At 39.2% G+C, this 23957-nt stretch overlaps 1 protein-coding gene across 5 annotated transcripts in view; it reads right to left on the bottom strand.

Moving 5' to 3' along the window:
• PDE4C (phosphodiesterase 4C) overlaps positions 1 to 23957 on the bottom strand; it is a 259677-nt gene that overhangs the window by 11548 nt on the left and 224172 nt on the right. For 4 of the 5 annotated variants that reach the window (XM_075283034.1, XM_075283053.1, XM_075283043.1 and 1 more), the window contains exons 7-14: positions 15478 to 15571; positions 13193 to 13365; positions 12945 to 13043; positions 11515 to 11679; positions 5160 to 5259; positions 4427 to 4581; positions 2531 to 2653; positions 1591 to 1773 (exon numbers count right to left, since the gene is read on the bottom strand). In XM_075283034.1, coding sequence (XP_075139135.1) covers positions 1591 to 1773; positions 2531 to 2653; positions 4427 to 4581; positions 5160 to 5259; positions 11515 to 11679; positions 12945 to 13043; positions 13193 to 13365; positions 15478 to 15571 — 1092 coding nt within the window. Of the gene's footprint in view, positions 1 to 1590; positions 1774 to 2530; positions 2654 to 4426; positions 4582 to 5159; positions 5260 to 11514; positions 11680 to 12944; positions 13044 to 13192; positions 13366 to 15477; positions 15572 to 16385; positions 16622 to 23957 lie in introns of those variants that run through there. The other variant, XM_075283062.1, reaches the window with a different exon arrangement.

Below are 23957 nucleotides of genomic sequence, written 5' to 3'. Positions count from 1 at the left end.
GCGTCCCCGTACAGCTGCAGGGTCACCTGTCAATGTGGCCTTGCAGCTGTTGCAAAACTACAACTTCCATATATTAAATATTTTACCATTTTTTGCTTCCAAATTTTTTTCCCCTATTTTCCTCCTCTAAAACCTAGGTGCGCGTCTTATAGTCCGAAAAATACGGTAAATAAAAGCTAATCAAAACATTATATGTACCCCAAAAGGTGGCAAATTAAAGTACAACTTGTCATGCAAAGAATAAGCTCTCACATAGCTATATGGACAGGGAGGGAAAATATGAAAAAAGTCGTTGAGCATTAACGTACACACTATCCTGCGTCCTTAAGGGGCTAAACATTGCACCTGCTCAGAAGATGAACAGGCGGAATACCTGTTATACACAACACAGATCCGCCAGCATTGCATATGATTAGAGACAACTCTGAGCCTGGTTAATTAACCTCTCAAATGTCACCATGGCATCTGAGAGATTGGTTTTGGTTTCTTGTTGTGAGATTGTGGCAGCCATTCAAAGTTACCATGGCAGCCTGTAGCTTTCTGAAGGCTACCAGGCCTGCCAATATTAAGCTCTGGTTAAACTCTGTCTCTTATTTATTAGGAGCTAAGCGATTTTATCATAGACTGCAGAACAATAGTATTGCAGTATATGATATAAGCAAACAACTGCTTGTTAAATACCCTGACTGGAAAGGGCTAAAAGAAACATCAAAAAATAAAAGAAACTATTTACTTGAAAATAGTTTATGATACCAAGTTATCTGATTTGGTCTATACAGCATATATATAATGGTTATGAGGTTGGAATAGTTAATACTGAAAAACACAAGTTTTTAAAAAAAAATAAAAAATGCTCGGTTTTTTTTAATGCAGATTTTGCCAAGGAAAAAAGAAAAAAAAAAAACAAGAAAAAACCATTTTTTTAAGCAGACTCCATCTCAAAATCAACCTGCAAAAAACTGTATGAACATACACATAGTTTTTCCATAATTTCAACCTCAAAAATTAATTGAAAAAACAAAAACAAAAACAAAAAAAACTGAGAAAATCATCATACGTTCCTCAAAATAGCATAAATCAAAAATATATATATATATAAAAAAAAAGAAAGAAAAAAGAGAGAGTTACAGATGTCAAATATGGAGATGCTAAGAATGAAATACATTTATTTATTTATTTATATGGATAAGCAAATCATGCCGGCCAGCTCCATTCATTGCTATGGGTGCATGCTATTCGAATAGTATTTGCTCATCTCTAGTAATTAACAAAAATAGCAAAAAGGGGGGGGGGGTCTTTTTAAGAACGACTAGCAGCAGCTGAATAGCCTTTTTAAAGGCTATTCAGGCATATCTTTATCTTCAAACCCTAAAATCTAATGATAGAGCCCCTTTAACGATATAGACTCGGTATTGCCATGATTGTACTGACCAGCAGAATAATAGTGCATCATTTTAGCTATAAAAAAAAAAAACCCAAAACACACACACCGTCCACACGATAAAAGGTAGAGAGGTGGATAACAAATCTACATTCAAATATCTACTATCCTGTCTAAAATCAATAAATTTAACAAAAGCGGAGGAGTACCTGTGATTTTTCAACAGATGCATTGTGCTTGTCACACATGGGGCTAATCTCCATTCCCTTTTCCCGCTCCCGATCTCCCTGATGGAAAAATTCAACAATGATCCGATCTGTCCATTGGCGATAGAGCTCCAGTGGTTTGGTGGGATTGCTGAGGTCTGCACAATGAACCATGTTTTGAAGGACCTAGGAAGAGAATAATGGGAAGGGCATAAACACTGTCTATATCACTAGAGACTGTCAATGTGTTGACTGTTTATACGCAGTAGAAGAGTTCAGGTTTGCTCCAATCAATCTAATATATTTCAGAAAATGACAAGAAATAAAGCAAACTATGAAAAATATTTATTATTAGATTAGAAGGGTTGTCTAGGATTATAAAAAGATATCAGCTTTCTTCCAGAAACAGCGCCTGTCCTTTGATTGTGTGAGGCATTGCAACTCAGCTCTATTCAATATACTGGACACAACCTATGCATAGTTATGCCACTGTTTCTAGAAGAAAAGAATCTATGATATTCTAATTATGAATAACCCCTTCCATAATTTAATGCGTGAGGTTTGCTGTATATTATAGGGATAAGAATTAGCCAAGGATTATTCATAACAGTGATTTGTTATGAACAATAAAAGTATTCTCCTGCAAGTATAATTCTCTAGTTTTTTTTAGAAATTTAATATAGAAGGAAGTTTCAAACGGAGATCTTGAGATGCTTCAAATGGTAAGGAGCCGAAACCCAATAAGTATCAGTCCACGGCTATAGTTTATACATTAATAGACATGTGCTATGATTTTCAGACCAACAACGAAAATGGCAATTGTTATGATGGATGTCTCTTTTTCTGTCTGGTAGGAACTGAGGTCACATATCAATTACGGGTCAGATGGAAATGATGTGGCCCAAATATCTCAAGCACAAAAACCTGACACTATTTACTATACCTGTATTCGATCAGAGTAATTATCAAGCAGCAAAACTCCCAAACTGGTCACTTTCTTTGTTTCTACCATTGTCTTTAGGTCAGCCAGAAGGTTCATGTGTTTGGACATGTCTGTTGCCAGTACCTAATGAAGTAGGAAAGATTTAGCACGGGAATAACATCTGCATATTACAAAGTGATAAAGTGCAACACGTCATTGAAAATGCATTCTCATTTGGATTGTTTCCCTGCAAATCTTGGTGCAGACAGTGACAAACGGTTTCAACAGGTTATTGCCATGATGGAAAAGCTTTATCAAGGCTACTGGAATCCATCAATGCTAACAAAGTTAACAGAGCTTTTAATATTGTAAATCCTCTTTGTGTTGTTGCATTCAAAGGATTTCCCTTTCATTATGAATTCTGCAACAGCCACATGGGAAGTACTGGATAATTTACTACTGGCCTGGCAACTACGTACCATTGTGTGACTTAAAAGAAGCTAGTCAGTTTATACTGCTCATACCTCTGATGAACTAAGTAGTTTAGTAACCTAGCAGAAATGCTGCATCAGGTAGTAGATGGTGAAATTGCTGTCCTCTATGGGATGTCAAAGCAAGGATTTAGCTTTCTTCCATAATACTTTCCTAAGCTTCTGTTCAACTCTGATCCCTATGACTGAGGAATACCTGGATTGGCCACTAGTCCTTCCATGTTTTAGAGGGTGTGAAAGTTATTGGTACCATTGACATCTCTTGGTGGATATGTACTATAGTGATTTAATCACCTAAGTTAGACCAAGAGATTTCCTTGGGACATGGTGGGAGTGAGATTTACCAATCTATACAGATTTGAGTCACCTCATGTTTCCAACTATCTCAGCTTATGCTGAGGTGGTATCTGATATATTTTGAGCTATACACTCCCTCTTGATGGGTGTCTTTTTTTTAGGTCTTTCATCAACAGCGAGATTGTTAATAGAGAGGGCACGCTCGCATTCTGCACTTTATGTCAGATGAGCGCTCAGACAGATTTTATCCATCATATAATAGCTTCCAGCTATTTTTATTTTTTTGTGAGAAATCAATAAAGGTTAATTTTTAGAATACTTTTATTATTTCCAATTTATGATCAGACTATAACACACCCTCCCCCCACTAATGTGGCATTATACTGTTTGTGGGGTGGGGCATTAATGTGGCATAATACTTTGTGGGGATGCACAAACAAGGCATTATACTGTGTGTACGAACATTAACGTGGCATTTTACTGTGTGCAGAGGGATTACCGTGGTATTATACAATGAAGGGGCATTTAGGAGCTTTATACTGTGTGTGGGACATTTAGGAGAATTATACTGTTTGGGGAGATCACTAATGGGATATTAGTACCCCCATATAGTATAAAGCCCCATTATTTGCCTCCATATGGTATAATGAACAATAGTTCATTATACCATATGGAGGCAAATAATGGGGCTTTATACTATATGGGGGTACTAATATCTACTAATACTAATAAGTGCCCTCTCTGTTGGCAAGTGTGCCATCACCCCATCTAACGGGGGAATCTGATGCAGATATACTGTCTGGTGGCCACTGTGGGGGAGATTGTACTGTCTGGAGCCCACTGTAATGTCTAGGGGCCTCTGTGGGGCAAATTGTACTGTCTGGGGGCCCTTCACTATTTGTGTCACAAAGTATCTGTTTTATAGCAGACATGTGATATTATTACAGGCTGTAATAACATTGCAAGGTCACTATAAAACAGATCCTGTGCGATGTAAATAATGAACATCAACTGCAAACAATGATTGCCGCTAAGTAACCCCCCCCCCCCCAAAAAAAAAACCCAAAAAAAACAAAAAAAACCCAACACTTTCCATCTCTGTAAACATGAAATCAAGTCTTCAACTTACCATATCAATGACCATTTTTCTTAAAGTCTGGCGCTGTTTTTTGGTCAAGTTCTGAAAAATGTCACAGTTTTCTTCTTGAAGGAGCTTAAATCCAACTGCAAGGTGATGATTTTCTAAGACAGAAGCGTCATTGTACATCAGTGCCAGCTCAGAGTCTAGAAAACAAGAAATGATAAAATAATGTAGTAGTACAAAATATGTATTTAATATTGATACTTCATAAAAATCAAATTCTCCATGTAGTATGAAGATCTGTCATTCATCTTGACATGTCTATCTGTTCCTACCAGAAATTTACAAATAAAACAAACAACTGGATGTTACCAGCTCAAGATGCGTTTCTAAACTGACTGTTTAACAGTGTCATACTGAGGAACAGCACAACACAAAAAACCCCCAAAATAAAACTATCCACAGAATTCTTATTTAATAAAATGGGCATGTGAAGAGGTGACAGGTCCTCTGTAAGAATAGAGCACCCGTCTAATAAGATGTACATTGTCCCTTAGTCTGCCTTTAACTTCTCTGGATTTGATTCTGTCCTCATTCAAGGTCTCACATCTATCCGTGACATTTTCTTGTGTTTAGCCCGCTTTTAGTACAATGTGCACTCAACCCTGACCTACGCTGCGTTCTCCCAGCATCCATCACAATATTGGTGTGTGTTTTTAATTTTTATTTTGTGCTTTGCAAGTACCGGTATATTGTTAAAGATGAAGGTGCTGACACTTACTGGTATTTATTAGAAATTGATTTGATACTCCTGGATGATCAACATCATGAATAGCACTAGCGAAGATGGCAGCCATGATTTCCAAGTCAGTAAACACAGCCTGTAAATATATAAAAATATTTCCTGAATTTTATGCTGCAATGAAAAAAAAAAGAAAAAAAAAAAAAGCTAAAGCACATTTCCCTGAGTCTCCTGCCAATTACATGCAAAAACTGTTAGGTTAGAGGAGCTTCATTTAATGCTGGCTCAGTGACAGACAGATAAACTTAGACCCTGTACAATTTCTCGCTAACTAAATGACAAACTATTTATTATAAAGATATGAACCATTGTTTGCTGCAAAATATTAGTGTAAATTTAGACCATTTGCTAAGTGGCGTAAGGAAGGAAATAGGGTCTAACTAGAGGCAAGTGTATAGGTCATGGTCTTAATAGCCTATAATGCTATTGATGAATCCACCCTATTATGCCCAAATTAAAATTTATTAATGCAGACAATGATACATTTTAACACAGTTTTTTTTCCCCACAGGCAATGATATTTGCATTAACTCCTTATGGACCAACTTATATGGGCCTTCAGGACAAAGCAATTTTGTTCATCTTTCTTAGGGTAAGTTCACACGATGTAACGTTGAGCGTGATCTGGCACGTATACATGTGCTGGCAGATGCGCGCGCTCAAAATGCTCCCATTGATTTCAATGGGAGTTAGGGGCGTATACGCCACATTATTTTGCGCCCATGATTTTGCGGGGTTTTCCAGGTAGAATTTTATTATTATTTTTTTTTTTAAATAAAGGTGTGCCAGTGATGTGTTAATAAATACACCCATATATATATATATATATATATATATATATATATATACATACACATACCTTTTAGCAGTGTTTGGAGTGCTTTCTGTGTGTTTGGAAGCTGCTGCATCCTCTGTGTTTGTTTACTGGTGTCGCTTCCTGCTGTGCAGACTTCCTGTAGCTGCTACACTAACTCCCTCTCACTCAGCCCCCCCCCCCCTCCTCTCTCACTCCACTACAAAACCCTCTGTCTGGCTAAGCCTAGCCCCTCCCACCCTCACTGACTAGCGATCCCGCCCATTACTAGATCCTCCTACCCTGCACTGTCTCTCTTTAGTCTAGTGATCCCACCCATTACTAGCCCCTCCCACTCTCCCTATCTGCCTGGCTAAGCTATTCCGCCCACTGCTAGAAGACAGGAAAAGGGGAACGAGCCGTTCACGGACATAAGAAGGCTTGGTAAGTATTGCACGGGATAGGGGAGTCGGAAAAGTGATGGTGACATGGTGAAATGGAACGTCACCGGATTATCAGAAAGTGTCATGTCATGTGACCACTCCAGGGATATGGGTAATTATAATACTTTTTTTAATTTTTTATTTTATTTTAATTAAAGTAAATTAGAAGTTAGGTGGGGGAGGGAGTTTAGTTTAGGGCAGACCTGGGCATTATATGGTCATCAAAGGTCCTTTAGCTCACTGGGATATGATTAGACTCTTTAGTGGGCGGAGCTATTCTTGATCGTGCGAGACAGTGTGCTGTTACACAGAAAGAGCAAACTGACAGGAATGGAGACTGATGGAAGATAAGGAGGAGAGAAAAGACAGCATGTGTGAGCAAGAGGAGGGAACTGGGGGCAGTTAAACTGAAGGCAGATGGAGGGGGGACATTAAACTGGGAAGCAGATGGAGGGTGACATTAAACTAGGGTCAACTGGAGGAGGATATTAAACCGTGGGGGTAGCTGGATGGGGACATATCTGCCTCTAATTTCCCCCAGTTTAATGTCCCCCTCCAACTACCCCCACTGTTTTATGTCCCCCTCCAGCTGCCCCAGTTTAATGTCCTCCTCTAGTTTCTGCTAGATTAAACTGGGGCATGAGGAGAGGAACTAGTAAAAATATAGTGAGTGCATAATATACAGCAACCGATGATTTCAGGGAGTAATATCTTCCCTATACTGTTTTCTATCAATTCTTTCAGCTCACAATCATTCTTGTCCTAGTGTTGACTGACTGATTTTACAATCGGGGAATATGCTGTGCTAGATGTTACAACAGAAGGCATAAATATGAAGAGCATTTTGTCCTTCGTGTATTACCAACTACTTGGTGCCCATTTGCTTAAATTCCTGATCCAGGCCAGAGCCTCTATTAGACAAACCATCAGCAGATTTGACTTTCACTCCTGTCTCCAAGACTTTTCTTGGGCTGCATCAGTGCTCTGGAATGCTTTACCCTGGACAGTCAGATTAATACCTAACTACAGCAACTTCAAAATTGCCCTAAAATCACATCTGTTTAGGCAGGCTTATCACATGACTTGATAACATTATCCTACACCACTGCATACTACATTAACATTTCTTATCCTAAGCTATCCTTTCAACTTTATTCCTCTGAATTTTACCCCTCAATAGAAGTTACTCTGCGTTCCATGCACTTAGTATATGTATATTCACACATACTGGCTGGTGATGAACTCATTCAGCTTCAGTTACTTTCTTTATTGTAAGATGGTTGGACCATTGTACTGTCCAACCTCTTACCTCTCATGTCTCCCTGTTTCCTCATAGAGTGTAAACTATTGTGAACAGGATCCCCCACTCTTATTGTTTGATATGTTCATTTTTGTCACATTGTAGTGTAAGATACTGTCTATGTACCCTCTGACTTGTAAAGTACTGCGGAATATGTTGGCACTTTATAAATAAAGCTATTATTATTATTTTGAGATGTGGGTACTCTTTCAGGTGTGGTTTGGAGTGATATTCTAGATTTGGCACCCCTGCTCTCCCTAAGTGAGGCACAAAGGTACTCTCAACTGTTTTTGCACAGAATATATATAAAAGGCATGTCCTGTTGTTTCATCTTGGGATACGGCAGGACGCACTGTGTTGATGCTGATGCACACTTTTTCCTTATGTACTGGGACTGTGATACTATATGTCCCTTCTGGTCTGCTGTATTGGCACTTATTTGCATAGGTATATGGAGTTTATTTAGATGTTTTACATGCTGGGCCTGCTAGTGTAGGGATGTCCCCTGCACTAATATTTGTGGGATTGTCCTGTTCTCTATATCAAGCTAGGAAACTTATTATGCATCACTGGATCCAATCCGCTGTCCCGACTAAAAAAAGAGCTACGCACTAAACTAAACGTCTTAATTAGGCTGGAATTTACTGTAGAGATGTTCTGGATCATATATCTATGGCCTTGTCTCATCTTGTGCCTCCTCTGGGCTGGCCCCAATAAGGGTTTGGAGACCTTGGTCTATATATTGTAATTACTGATATAATATGTTATGTTACTATTTTTTTTATCTATGTCAATATTTGTGATCCTAATACTACATCGCCCCCTCGGTATTCTACCCCATGGTCTTAATGGCAAATGCAAGTCTTACTTTATGTTGTATCTGGAAGACGTGTACATGACTGTACATCTGACATCTTGCCCAGTTTGTTGTGTTTTGTTATTTTGTTTGTATCATTTTTTTTTTTGTGTGTAAATTTGGTAAAATGAAAGTTGAAAACAATATAAATGTGTTTTTTTTTTTTTTGTTTTTTTTTAAATCAAAGTGACAGTACAGGTGATCTGGTGGGGTCCTGGCCGTCAGACCCTCACTGAACTAAAATTGGTGCCTGTGGATAGGACATCAATTTTGAAAAGCTGGTCAACTCCTTTTAAGGACCCTGGGATTAGCTGCCCCTTTTATGTGGGGGAATTTCTGAAAGTAATTTTGCAAGTTTCTTGTCATTGAATAATTCTACTTTAACGCCTAACTCACATAAATTTCAATTTGTGGTGCACGGGACTCCATGAGATGTGTCCGAATTATTAAAGCAGGTCTTAATAATTCTGGCACATGTGACTCCAGAGGGGAATATTTTACTGCCACAACCTGCATTACAAAGCACATAACAGTGACAAGAAACTTACCTTTGTTATGTATGTCACTTTTATAGATTTAGACTAAAACAACTTTAAAGTGTTATGCAAATAAGGTAGTTGGTACACTGGAGGCGACATATGGATATGCTCATACGGCAGAGTTTGCTACTGATTTGTGGGCGGATTTTGTCACTTAATCCTCCTGCCATTGTTTTCAATGGCAGGCAGAGATTGCTGCAGGACATGAAAAAAAGCGCCCTGCTGGATGTTGCAGCGGATTTTGTGGCTGATCCAACCATGGAGTCCGTGGCTTGAAACTCCCTGCTGATTAGGCCTATTCATATGTGCCTAATCCACAATGGATTTATTCTCTGTGCATACCCAGCAATATATTCTTTATTTACATTCATAAATTAAAAAAAACACTAGAAAAATATTTTTGTCTTTCCTAAAAAAGATGTTTCTTCTGGTAATAATGTTTGTTGCAACTGAAAAAGTGACAAATTGTTTTTGTCCAAACATATGTTACCAACATGCAATAATGTATCCTCATTGTTACAAATTCTTCCAGGCACTCTGACAACAATCAGAAAGTAAAAGCAGAATTGCTAGTTAAAGGGGTTCTCTAAGACTTGATATTGATAGCATACCCTTAGAATAGGTCAATATCAGATAGGTTGGAGTCGTACTCCTGGTACCCCACAGATTAAGCTGATGGATCTGCATAGTAGATTCAGAAAGAGGCAGTGCCATACACTGTGTTAGTGGCCATGTTGGAGTACTGTCACTCTTCTCCCATACTCTTTCACCCCCTCCCATTATGAGAATGACCTATTAGGGTAAGTTCACCATGTACAAAGGATTCCCTTTGGATAGACTTTTCTACACATAGAGAAATAGTGAGAAAAAACAAACATCTGTCATGCAACAGACATATACCATTGTATGTTAGAAGAATGCCAGTCCAGTGTGTTTTATCTGCAGTTTACCTGTACTTTTGGGAGAATATTGGTTAAACCTATTTTTTCTGAAAATAAAAGCGGTGCTGTGTGGTTGCTATGAGACAGTTTTTCTTTAAAGGCATTCTGTCAGCAAGAAAATCAGTATCAAACTACTGACTGTACCTTGTAGAGCTGCTTCTACACTGCATCCCCATTGTTATGAACACTAGTATTTTGTACGTATATACATTAGCTGAAAAGGGCTTTAGGGGTGTTTGCTCTACTGTTGGGGCTTCGCTTTCAGCTACAGATAGCCGCCTGTAACTGCAGACAAAGTTACACAAAATGGCAGGTGTCACTCACGATATGAAGGGAGGAGCTGGGCAGTAGTTAGGGGCAATTATCTTAAGCAAAAAGCCCCAGCAGAAGAAGAAATTCCCCTAAAGCCCTTTTCAGATGATGTTTATAACAATAAAATTGTTGCCTTGCAGTGCTGGAGTCCTAGGTTCAAATCGAACTCAGGACAGCATATGCAAAGAGTTTGTATGATCTCCCTTGTGTTTATGTAAGTTTCCTACCACACTCCAAAGACATACTGATAGTGAATTTAGATTGGATATCTGTAAAGTTCACATCTGCGCCCGATCTCCATCTGTCGGGTTTCAGTCTTTTGCAGACAGAAGACGGAAACCAGACAGACAGTGCCCGGCCGTAAGCGCCAGGGACCGTTTTGTGCTCTCCGCGGCAAAACGTTTTTTTTTTTTTTTTTTTTAAACGAGACACAAAGTACTGCATGTCCGACTTTGTGTTCGATAAAAAAAAAAAAAAAAAAAAAAAAAAAAAAGTTTCGCTGCGGAGAGCACAAAACGCTCACGGGCGCTCACAGTCGGACACTTTCCAAACCTATTCAAATGAATGTGTTTGAAAAATGAATGCAGGTTTCCGTCTCCTGCCCAGTTTTGGGCAGGAAACGGAAACCTGCATAACGGAGGCCGGGGCGCAGATGTGAACCCAGCCTAAGCAAAATAAATAAATAAATAAATATTGATTGCTGGTTTTACATGCATAGGCTGAAAAACAGAGGTATATTTGGAAACTGCAGAAACATCTATAAGGTACAGTTGAATAGGTTTATAACCAATTTATTGCAGACAGACTCCCTTTAAACTACTACACAATGTCAATAAATCGATTCTTGCATGTACATGTACCTTTCAAAACTGTACCTTGTGGTCACGAATGGTTGCAACGAGTGACTAACCCCTTTAGGTGGAAAAGTAACTATATGCACTATAACTTTCATATTCTCCTACAGAAAAGTCATATAACCTAGCTTTAGCTACGAAATCACTTTATACTTAAAACTTTTCAGATGTTTTACCATTTAAAATAAATAAATAGCATGTTTACATGTTTGGCATACAACAGGTCAATATGTGAAATCATCAACTTTCTACATTGAAGCACAGTACTAATGAATACACGTATAGGGAGTTGTTACCTCTAGAGCAGGAGTGGAAAGCAAGACATGGGTGGACTGTGCGACATCTGCTGCATGAATGTTGTTATGGTAGGCTACATCAGCATGGTAATGATCCTCCAGTGTCATCATATAGGTGATAAAAGTGTCCACAGGAATTCTAAAAGTCTTTAAGAGGTCTCGTTCCTAAAAATAATATCAAATAATTAGTGCCCCAGGTCTCTTTATGTACCCAAGTTCAGTTTCAGAAGACATTACTAATCTACTTAGCAATTTATAGTACTGTGTACTCTCTTTAAACTTATGAAGCTGCTCACTAAACAGGCACTAGTCAACCAACACTGCATGACTGCCTTCAACTAGTCTTTCCTTAAAGGCAAGTACATTCAGTAGCCACCTCAGTGTTACAGAGGATATTGTAGTGGCAAACAAACATAGTTTTGTTCTGTATGCCGCGCTTGTAGATTTGGAGAAAAACTACTTTGAAGAATTGTTATGCAAATAAGGCAGTTGGCGCTGCTCTTCTTCAAACCTCTATCGGTTCTTGCCTTCATCACCCTGTACAGTGGTCCTCCCATTGTTATTACATCACCCACCCTACTTGAGTAGCAAAAGCAGTGCTCCCAGGGCTGAAGCCCCCAGTCCACCAACCGTTCCATTTGCTTAACACTTCAAAGTGGTGGCTGCTGAACATGATTGGGAGAGGTGCTCAAATAAGAGAGTTGTATGATCAAAGAAACATCAAATCTGATTCACATGATGTCAATGGAGAAAAGGCTCTTATGGTGTCAGTCATAAAACTGCAACAATCTGCTTTTTCCATTCATAGAAAAAAGGCATATGTATTCTGCTGAAGGCATGTGTCCAGTCCATGGATGGCACAAGGATGATTTCTGCGTGCTTCCAGTGTTTAGCTCTTATCAAGAGAGGTTGAAGAATGAACAACCAGTGGCCTGTTCTTGTGCACTCAAGATTCACTGATGTGTGTTAGACACAAAGGTTAGACATACCATACAACTATAGTAGCAAAAATTGCTAAAAAAGTTTAATGCTGGCTTGATAAAACTTGATAGTGTTAAAACTCAATACTAAAAAAAAAAAAAAAAAAAAAGACAGTTTATTATCATGCAGAAGTACAATTAGGCCCCCCAAGACCAAGGTAACCACTGTTATTCATGTCACCTCTCAGTGGTTTATATTTTATGACTGATGGGTGTTTATGAAGGTTTTTCATATACGGTAATATTGTTTATGTATAACATTTTTCAACCAGTACAGAATACAAAATACAAAAGGGATGCTACCAGTTGAGAAAGCATCAGCTTGGGGCATATGCTCTTGGGTTAATGAAGTGGAGAAACAATAGTAATAAAGAATTGACTGGAAACACAGTACACTCCTTGAGCAAGTGTATTGTAAAGACTTCTTGTGTGGACAAGGTTTGCTCTTACCTGAAAGATAGAGTACATGATGACAGTTAAGGGTCGGTTTCCAGAATATTCGGCTACCTTAAATATATCCATTCCCCATTTATTTGTGTCTTCTATTTCCTATAATACAATGCAGAATATAAATCTCAGCAGGTAAGGATATGTCCTCAGCTTAAAACAATTTATAAAGATAAAACATACCATGCAATGTCTATTACTACGCAGAACATAACAAAGGATCAATTATACAGCAAGTAATGTATTGTAACCTTTGCTAGAAGTGCTTCTTGGTCGGTCTTCACTCCAAAACGTGGAATATTGCAGGTAGTGAAGCTTGAGCTATGAGTCAGTTTTTTGACACCACTAATTTGGGACATAGGTCTTTTCTTCTTTTCCTTGTCCTTGGTAGTTGGGGAGGGGATTTCAACTTCATGCTGCTTGTCTAACAAAATCAGGGAAACATTTTTATGATCAGCACTTTACAAATAATCTACACATTGTGAGTGGCTAGGTCTTAAAAATAGATACATAAACTTTCCAATTACTATAATTGCTTTTGATTTAAAACAGATCTGAGAGCTGTATAGGACACAGGAGGAGTCTTTGGGGTCTGGAATACATAGTTGTTCTAGAACTGAATTTTTTAAACTCTGCCAAAACTCATATGATACTCGTCAAACAATAATTAAATTGGTGGGGATACAACAATTAGGATACTCACCAAACGTCACTGTAGTGACCTTTATAAATTATATAATATAAAGTTATACATTTATATATCATATCATATAAAGTTATAAGTTTCTTAAACCTCAAAGTACAGATGGCCATAGCCCAGAAGATAACCAAACCATCCATTACAAAGGAATTATAAGGGTTACTTATCCTTTAGTCATAGAATAGTGGATAAATGGCTGATCATTGGGGTCTGTTCGCTAAGACCCCACCAATCCTAAAGACAGGGGGTGTTCCCTTGCCCATTGCGAATTCAGCCTGACTGCAAACAGGATGAATATAGGCATGATAATGCAGGAGAGGACCACAAGAACACTGGCACAGGAGCAGCGGAGGATTTAACAGGTGAGTGATGTTGGGTTTATTATTTTAGAATACTATAAAAGCACAGACGCTTCAAAAAAAAAAAAAGTTTCATTGGTAGTACTACACAAGAGGCTTTTATTGCACTTTCCAGCATCTGTGTATATGTATGGTGGATTCCGGCCCTCCATTTTAAAACCCCTTCCTGACATCTGGCATAGCAGTACAATGGATATTCAATTGGGCAGCTGTGCGGACGCCATAACTGTTGGGTCTCCACTTTTTTTTTTTTTTTTAAACACAGCAGAGATTTGGCATCATTGCCTGCATTCAGAGTCTTCTTTAATTCTTAACTCTTTGTGACCTTCATCTCCCGCCTACTTCCCTCCTGGAGTCATTCCTTCACCCACCTCACCTTTCAATGCTAATGATGTTCCTGCACATCAAAATCTTGGGAGACGTCAGATTGCTATGATGTTTGGCAGTCTTCTGAAAGCTCCCAGGCCTGACATAGTACAGTAATTATAGAAGTCTGCCTGCGGCTAGCCTTAATAGTTACATAGTGATTATCCTACACACTGCAATACAGAACTTTTTAAAAATGTAAAAGGTTTTTTTTTTTTAAAATATCTAGAAAAAAAAAAAAATCCCAAAAAGTCATGACCGCTTTTTAAGTGGAATGGGTCCGTTTTTTGGGTCTCCAAGCAGACCCAAAGAGCGGAAAACTGAGCATAGGTGTGAACCTAGCATAAATGTCAACCTGCAGAATGTAAAAAAAAAAACATGTCACTTTTACTACACACGTTTGAAAACCTTAAAGACAAAACCCTTAAGAAAATTGTGCAATTGCAGTTTTTTTCCCGATTCTACCCTTTTCTTATGCGTTTATTTAGCTTACTCATATAGCGCCAACACGGTCACCATCACTTTACAGACTTTAACAATCACTGTACCATATAGGGCTCACAATCTACATTCCCTATCAGTATGCCTTTGGTGTGTGGAAAGAAACCAGAGTACCCAAAGGAAAGCCATAAATACACTTGAAGACCATATGAACCTGTTGCATATGTTGTCCTGGATTCAAACCTAGGACTCCAGCACTACATGGCTACAGTGCTTCCGACTTACCCACCATGTTGCCAGATTTGCAGCATATCATATAGAATATTAAATGGTACCACTAGAATGTACAATTTTTTTTGCAAAAAATCCTCATACGGCTCTATGACTGGAAAAAAATAATGAAGACTTTTGGAAGTTGGGGATTGTCTTGTTTTGTACCAATGAAGTGAACGGAATGAAGTTGTACTGGCATTGTACAGCTGCTAGGAAACAAATGTAATGCAATATAAACATAGAGGATGCTCACAGGGATGTCACGGGGCTGGAATGAGTGCCATAGCCCCTTCAAACAGCAGATCTGCTGTAAAAAAAAAATGTAATGTAATAAAATTAAAAAATGTAATAAAAAATGTAATGCAACCACTGTAGAGAAAATGTAATAGTCACTTACCTAAGAATGTATTGGATATATATTCAGACACTTGGTTTCCAGAGCGACTTGTTTCAGACAAATGTGTAAGTTCCCTATTCAACATCCTCTTAAACTGAAAGACAAAAAAAAAAAAAAAAAAAAAAAAAATCTTATAAATTTATTATAAGATTCCTTAGAGAAATGCAGCAGTGGTCTTTCACGGTGAAATTTGGAAAGTGTGAACAGGCAAAGTGTCTGCTGCCATCTTTCTTCTTTATCATGCTTTTCCATTACATAATTGGGGTTATCAGCTCTTTGGCCTTGTGTATATAGTGAAGTTGGTGCATGTGTGTATGTCTACAATAACAGGGAATGAATCCAAAAAGCGAGAATTAGAAACTGTGTAAGGGATGGCCTAGGTACTGTAGGGTGAAATGGCTCATGTCACTACCGGAGGATAAAGAATATGATAAGAATTGATAGAATATGGAACGTGCGACAAGTTATGAACTGGAAATATTACCTGCATGAAAGGACATGACTGCTCAAGTGGTCGTACCTTTACAAGAAGGAACTCGAATGGCAGTGGCGGCAGTTGCCATGTCTGGTATCTTTTTACCAAAACATTTGACATTGCATTTACTTCAATGACATCAATAGAATAGAAGATGCAATGACAGGAGCAGCAGGATTGGTGACTGGATGAAACATGCGGCAATGGCACACACTACTGTTAGTTGTGTCCAGTGAAGACACGAGCGTACTGGCACCCAGGGCACAGTGTGACATGTACATCTATGATGGCTAGGACAATGCCTGGATGCCCAATGCAAGCTACACCAATGCATTAACCCCTGCGTCTTCTCCGTAAATGTGAACACTCCTCATCATTCACACACACACACACACCCCTCCCCTCTGCATCTCTACACTCATACACTGCTCACCTTAGCCCACAGAGAGCAGCCCATTCTCCTACACCCAGCACCCACAAGAGTGCTAGGGGATCCCCCATGCACATCGCCTGGAGACACTAAACACCCCCCTGGGAGTCCAAGGAGGTGCCCGGGGAAGCCCGGGGGACATGCTGGGGTTCGGGAATCCCTGCACCGCTTCCCCAACAACAACACAGAGCACAGCGATGCAGAGCCAATCAGAGGGCAAGAATCTAGCCAATCAGCGAGCAGGAGTCGAGCCACACGGAGTAGGCGCGACCAATGGCAGGATGAACGATTATCCAATCACAAAGTCGCTCAACCTGGAGGACACGGCCAATGCTTGCTGCACTGAGAACCCGGAAATTGGCCAGGGGCGGGACTACCGCAGGCGTCGCGACCAATAGAAATACACTTGCTTGTGGCGGGAAAGCAGCAGCGGTTTAGTTTACCTGCCGTAGAGAGCACCACAGGGTACTAGTATACACGGCACAAGTTGTAGACTGCTTGTGAGAACGCTGGCGTGTCACCTAGTAATGTAGCGTGTGTCACGTGTGTCAGTGAGCCTACATGGGGAGTATTTTTTTATAGCGTATCTGGTAGTTGTTATAAACGCAGTGGCGCAGGCCGTTTTATCACGTCTTCACAGACCTAGGTGGGTTTTTTCTTGTGCATTAGAAGATTACACTTGTAAAATCTGTGATCTCAAAGCAGGCGTGTAATGGCAGACAAAACACCACAGCATACTGCACTATGTCTGATGAAAGGACGGCAACCCATTGAGCCCCATTATTTCATTGTCTTCTGGTAATGGAGAAGAAGAACAGAAATAAGATGTGAGCGCTCCCAAATCTTGTCTACGTATTCATGGTTGCTGAATTGTAGTTTACCAGCCCCCTGAGGGGGAGGTTTGTCAGGGACATGTTATGTGGAGTTCCCTAGAATATGAAAAATGTTTGAAACCTGACACCAGCCTGTAGAGATTTCAATGGAAGTTAAAGGGGCTCTATCAGCAAAATCATGCTGATAGAGCCCCACATATGTGGCTATGTGTGCTATTCAGGCACCACTAATGTTATATTAAACTACCCCCCCGTTACCCCCCCCCCCTTCCCGTTTTAAAATAATAACCTAAAAAAGAATATGATCTACTTACGGATCGTGCACGATGGGCGGGCATTCAGGGTGTGTCTTCATCTACGCCTCTTCTTCCTCCGATATTCTCCTCCGGCGCTCGCGAACGGACATTGATTAAAAAAAAAAGCCTGGGCGCATGCGCAGTAGCCGTAGTAGAAGCCGCATGCTACTGCGCATGCGCTCAGGCCATTTTTTGAAATCAATGTCCTTTCGCCAGCGCCGGAGGAAGACGGGACCCGAGGCCATCGGAGGAAGAAGAGGCGTGGATGAAGACACACCCTGAATGCCCGCCCAGCGTGCATGATCCGTAAGTAGAGCACATTATTTTTTAGGGTATTATTTTAAAATGGGGGGGAGTAGTTTAATATAACATTTACGGTGCCTGAATAGCCTTTTGAAAGGCTAATCACGCATATGTGGGGCTCTATCAGCATGATTTTGCTGATAGAGCCCCTTTAATTTTCAGTCAGCAGAGAAAATAAGCCTCATGCTAGATCTGGTGAATCCCGCCTGATAACTCCCATTGAAATGAATTAGGAAGGAAAGTGTGGAAAAATAACCCCTGGTGGAATTTGGTCAAGCAGGAAAAAAGTATGAAATCTCAGCATATAAACATGGGGAAAGCTGATGAATCATCGTCATCATCAGCCTCCCTGCTCCCCCCCCCCCCCCCGTTTACACATATCACACAGTGCTCAGTGGACTTCCAGTGCTTCGTGCTGGATAATTAGCATATCAATAAAAGGGGGTTAATTCATAAACGGCTGAGAGGATTAACAAATAAAAGGTATGTTTGGAATAGCCTTTCTAAAGGCTATGCAAATATATGCTTAGTTAAAAATGAGTTTTCCCAATGATAGACTCCCTTTAAAGAGCTTATTTCAATATTTACAGACAATACTAAACTCCTTAAACTAATCAAAACTTAGTAGGATAGTAGAATATTACAAAGGAAGTTGAAAGCATGGTCGGAGACTGGCAATTTTAATGTAGACAAATATAATGGGTACTATTCCGTTATCGGGCCAGCAGAGCAATTCAGCACTAGCTTCGGGACAGCAGTCAGCAATTCAGCAGCATCGGGAATTACATCCGAGGATTGACTGCTGGTCCGATGCTTGTGTTCTGTCTCTAGTCCATCGATGCCCCCATCCGTCCTTCCTGTGCTGCCCCCCCAGCTCTCCTTACATCAGGAATTACATCCGAGGACTGACTGCTTGCCCGGTGCTTGTGCCCTGTCTCTAGTAGCCAATATATTGATGCCCCCATCCGTCCTCCCAGTACTGCCCCCCCAGGGGCAGCACTAGGAGGATGGATGGGGGCATCGATGGACTAGAGACAGGGCACAAGCATCAGGCCAGTCAGTGAGTCTTCAATTCCCAATGTTGCTGAACTGCTGACTGCTGTCCTGATTTCCAATTGCTGCCAATTTCTCAGGATCCTTTAGGGCATGAAGATGATTTTGCATTCTTTTTAAAGATGAGAATCTCACCCCATGAGATCCCAATTCTTTATATCTTGAAGTATTTTGGAAAGCCTTCACTTTAGTGGCAAATTAGAATTTTTGGCATTATATCTATTCACAAATGTTTGGGATGTTTGTTTTTGGCCCTTGTTGTTTGGGGCTTGCTTTCGTGTTTTTGTATCAGGTGCTTCTTTGTTGTTTTGATTGTTATAAATAATTTATTTTAAAAAATTTTTTTGCAAGTTCTGATCGTAATCTGTTTGCAAAGTTGCATGAAGGTGATTGTATATATGGAATAAGAAGTTGTATTTTTATATGCGGTATGCTGGGCAATCTCCAAAAAGTTTGATTTTGGTGTCACAGTTTGCTAGGTGCAGTAATCATTTTTAATTTATTAATGAATAACAGCAAAATATTGTGGACATGGCTATTGAGAACCCATTGAGACAAATATAATCTTCAAGTTGTCTACTTTTAAGAAATAGCAGTGCTCTTACTTTTATGGTGTGTACATTTTATGGGATGATACTTTTTTTTTACATTTCTAGCTTCAAAGCAGATTTTTGTTCCTTCAAGTTCTGGTGACTTTATGAAGATATGTGCATGCTGTTGTAGGCTTTGGTGATATGAATGAACTTTGCACATATTGAACTTATTTTATAGGAGGTTTGGTGCATATAACTTCTTGTTTGGTTTTCAATTTTAGTAATTAATTTGCATTATTTCCCGCTTCTGGTTCTCTTTTCTTGTGTTTGTTTACGTTCTTTATTATAAAATTTTCCGATAAATTCCGATTATACATAATTTGCATTATTTGACCTCTTGAAGGCCTATTGAAAACACTGACATTCAGAGGGACTTACATCCTTCTCTTTGAGGATTATTCAGTCGAAGAAAGCTAAAAAGCAAACAGTCTTTAGAAAAATCTGCTCAGAACTATACATCCACAAGCTGAAGCTCCAATTGGAGAATCCGGCAACACTGCAAGTATTTTGTGATAACCCTGCCCCACAGGTATTCCAGACCTCAGAATCAGGGTGTGGAGGCCTTGGATCACCTATCCAAACAAAGCTCACAACACGGCAGAGATCTTAAGATTGGATGACGCATCGACAAGAGGGTACATCGTCACCTAGTTATAAAAGAAATTCATCTCCACCAAGAAAAGACTTGACAGACTGCACTGGATTGAGACATGTCTCAGTGGGTTATCAATAGTCATAGGGATTCTGATAGTCATTGACAAGAACATGAGTAAAAGAGTGACTAAGACTGAACTTTTCATCAGCTTTTGCTTGTGTAATAATAATAGCGTTCTGGGGGTTCTCTGGATAGGCTTAGGAAGAACCACTCAGAACACTACCTATAGGAGTTATTTAAGGGGTGGGACGTTGATTTATATCATGTAGCAGAAGATATTCATGTTTTACAGGGATGGAAGGATTACCTTCACTGTCAGAAAAAAGCAAGATCCATATCACAATGCAGAGTGGCAGTTGGATTGTTGCACATAGGATTGTGCTGTGCAGGAACTCAAAGTTACTTGATTGTACACTGTTTGCGTTCTTTTTATTTTGTTCACTGTGTTTGGTTATTATTTCTAGAGAACTGCCAGAATTTATTTGTTGATTAAATGATGTTCTATGCTTAAGGAAATGTTCCATGTGTGGGTCACATGTATGGGTCCCCAGCTGCAGATGGAAAGGCGTCATCACTTTAATTTACAAACATTTCCGTCACGCATTTCTATCTCAAACAAATGATGACTGGGATAGGGGTCACATTTTAGGATCAAGAATAGAATATTATGCACGATTTTGGGATTTTGAGTTGTAGTATACAAGGAGGAAATAGCTAAACCAGAGAGAGTGTGCAGAGAAAGGGGGCCAAGATAATTAGGGTGTATTGGAGTATAATGATAGATTTACAAACATGAAGACGGCTATGGGGAAATCTAAGACCTTTCTATCTTTTTACTCCTAGGCCTATGACGGTGACAAGGGGACATCCTCTACATTTCACCAGCATCATACATAGTGATTTTTTACTATAAGAGCAGTGATGCTGTGGAACTCTCTGCCACAGGATGCGGTGATGGTGAATTCATTGTGTAAGTTGAAAAAAGACTTTGATATCTTTCTTAACCACTATAGTCTCGGGCTATTTTTCCGGGTTCAGAACCGGTCAAATTTTTGTGTTCGTACACTTGATTTTGAGGGCTATAACTTTTTTTTCCTTTGTGTTATTTTATATAATTTTTTTTTTTGGCAATAAATAGGGCTTTATTTTTATGTTTTTATTTTTCAATTTTTTTCCTTTATTTTAATATTCAAGACAATGTAAACAAAAAAGATGGGAAAAGTCTTGTTTTTCACATTATGATTTTTCGAAATAGTTTTTCCTCTTATTTTTTACTGTGGTGACTCTTATTTATGTTTGTTGAGTGGTGCTAGAACCTGTGACTGGAATGTGGCAGTGATGGGGGTTTACTTTATTTTTTAATATATATATATACTAGCTGGTACCCGCGACTTCGTCTGCAGTGATTGTAGCAGTGGGTATATACAGGCGCGGGTAAGGTTTTCGTACTGTGTATAAGGTATGGGATATGAAATGTAACTTTGTATCTTGTTTTTGCTGTAATTCAGTGAGCACATGAGACTTTTGTGTTGAAGGTAATTTGTATTTGAGCTGCTATACGGTGTTGTGAGAAACTTTACATAGTGACTTTGGGACAGAAGTATTTGAAGTTAACCCTTTCCCGCCGATGGCATTTTTTGATTTTCGTTTTTGACTCCCCTCCTTCTAAACCCCATAACTTTTTTATTTCTCCACTGCCAGAGCCATATGAGGTCTTAATTTTTCCTGGGACAAATTTTTCTTCATGATGCCACCATTATTTATTCTATATAATGTACTGGGAAGCAGGGAAAAAATTCAGAATGGGGTGGATTAGAAGAAAAAATGCATTTCTACGACTTTCTTATGGGCTTTGGTTTTACGGCATTCACTGTGCAACCAAAATGACATGTCCCCTGTATTCTGTGTTTCGTTATGATTCCGGGGATGCCAAATTATTTACATGTTGACCCCTTTAAAAAAAATCCAAAACTGTGTTAAAATTTTTTTTTTTTTGAAAAGTCGCCATATTCCAACAGCCGTAACTTTTTTATACGTGCATGTACGGGGATGTATAGGGCGTCTTTTTTTGCGGGACCTGGTGTACTTTGTAGTTCTACCATTTTCGGGAAATGTTATTGCTTTGATCACTTTTTATTCAATTTTTTTATCAGAATCAAAACAGTGAAAAAACGGCGGTTTGGCACTTTTGACCATTTTTCCCGCTACGGCGTTTACCGAACAGGAAAAATATTTGTATAGCTTTGTAGAGCGGGCGATTTCGGACGTGGGGATACCTAACATGTATGTGTTTCACAGTTTTTAACTACTTTTATATGTGTTCTAGGGAAAGGGGGTGATTTGAATTTTTAATCCTTTTTTTTTTATATATATATATTTTTTTTACTTTTTTAAAACTTTTTTTTTTTGCATTTATTAGACCGCCTAGGGGTATTGACATGGGTGGGCGGTGTCGCGGATTGTCAGAGCGGTGGGGGTCGGCAAACATTGCTGCTCCGGAGCGTTAAAGAGAGCCTCCTGGAGTATCGTTAAGGTGAGGGGCAAAGTGGTAAAGTATATGGATATGTGATTGTGTGGGGTTAGGGGCGAGGCTGTAGAGGGCAATATGAATTTTGTGGCTTGCTATGGTCCAAAGTGTGTGAGATTGCAGAGATGGTGGTGTGAGTTTGGGTTTTGTGGGGATCCTGGCACAAACGTATGTGCGCTATTGTGATGAAAAGTAGCCTATTGTTTAATCGGGTGTATTATCTATGTTTGTGGAAAATTTCAGCCAAATCGGTGGAGCGATTTTTCCGTGATTGAGGAACAAACATCCGAACATGCAAACATCCAAACACACAAACCCACAAACTCACAAACTTTCACATTTATAATATTAATAGGATATATATATATATATATATATATATATATATATATTACCGGTATATATATTTTTATACACATTATGCCCCTCCCCATAAGTTCATAATAGAGCTTTAGATTTTTTTTCTCCTCCTGTATGTATCACCCCCATTTACAGAAGGAATACAGCCTTCTATGTTGCACTGCTGATCTGGTCCACAGCAGCAGAGTTCTCTTCTTCCTAGTAGTCATGAGGCTACATCAAGGAGGACAGAGACAGAATGAACATCTTATCATATTTTGTAAAACAGGCTAACCTGCCTAGTCTTCTCTTCCTCCCACCCCCCCACCCCGTTTACTCTGTAACTGAGGCTTATACATTAACCCTGGTTACAGGAGGAATACGGTCTCCTAGAAGACGGTTGAGCTGATGCATGTCCTCTAGCACCCAGCAGCACTTTTAGTTCTCAGTCCCCAGTGAATCACATGACATCTTGTCACAGTTGCTCAACGCTGCAAGTTGACAAGCCATGCCAACAGAAATTATTCTTACAGCTCAGCAGGGGATAACTTTTTCTTAAATAAAATTTCTGTAGTGCATGATGTAATGGCAACACAATGCAATGCAATACAATTCATCAGATCACCCCTGCAATTAGCCGATCATCTGCGGTGCTAAAAGTTGAATCCTTACAAACCTAATATTGATCTGAAGGATAGGCCAGCGATACTGTGAACCTTAAACATTTCTAACTATTAATGTAAACTAAAGTCATAATATAATAATAGAATATAGTATATGTAAAATGGTGCCATGTATTCACATACAGTAATGTGTATGTTGAAGTTTGCCATTTTGAAAGTAATGCATTATGTATTAGGCTATGTCAGCTTTTCTACAATATTCTAACTGCCTACTACTGAAGCTAACTGAAGTCATTCATCATGACAAAATCCTACTGAACAGTCTGGAAAGTTATGGCAAAATTGGTAATTTC

This window comes from Leptodactylus fuscus, chromosome 1, assembly GCF_031893055.1.
Source record: "Leptodactylus fuscus isolate aLepFus1 chromosome 1, aLepFus1.hap2, whole genome shotgun sequence".
Lineage (NCBI taxonomy): Eukaryota > Metazoa > Chordata > Amphibia > Anura > Leptodactylidae > Leptodactylus > Leptodactylus fuscus.
This window is presented reverse-complemented; position numbering and strand designations above follow the sequence as displayed.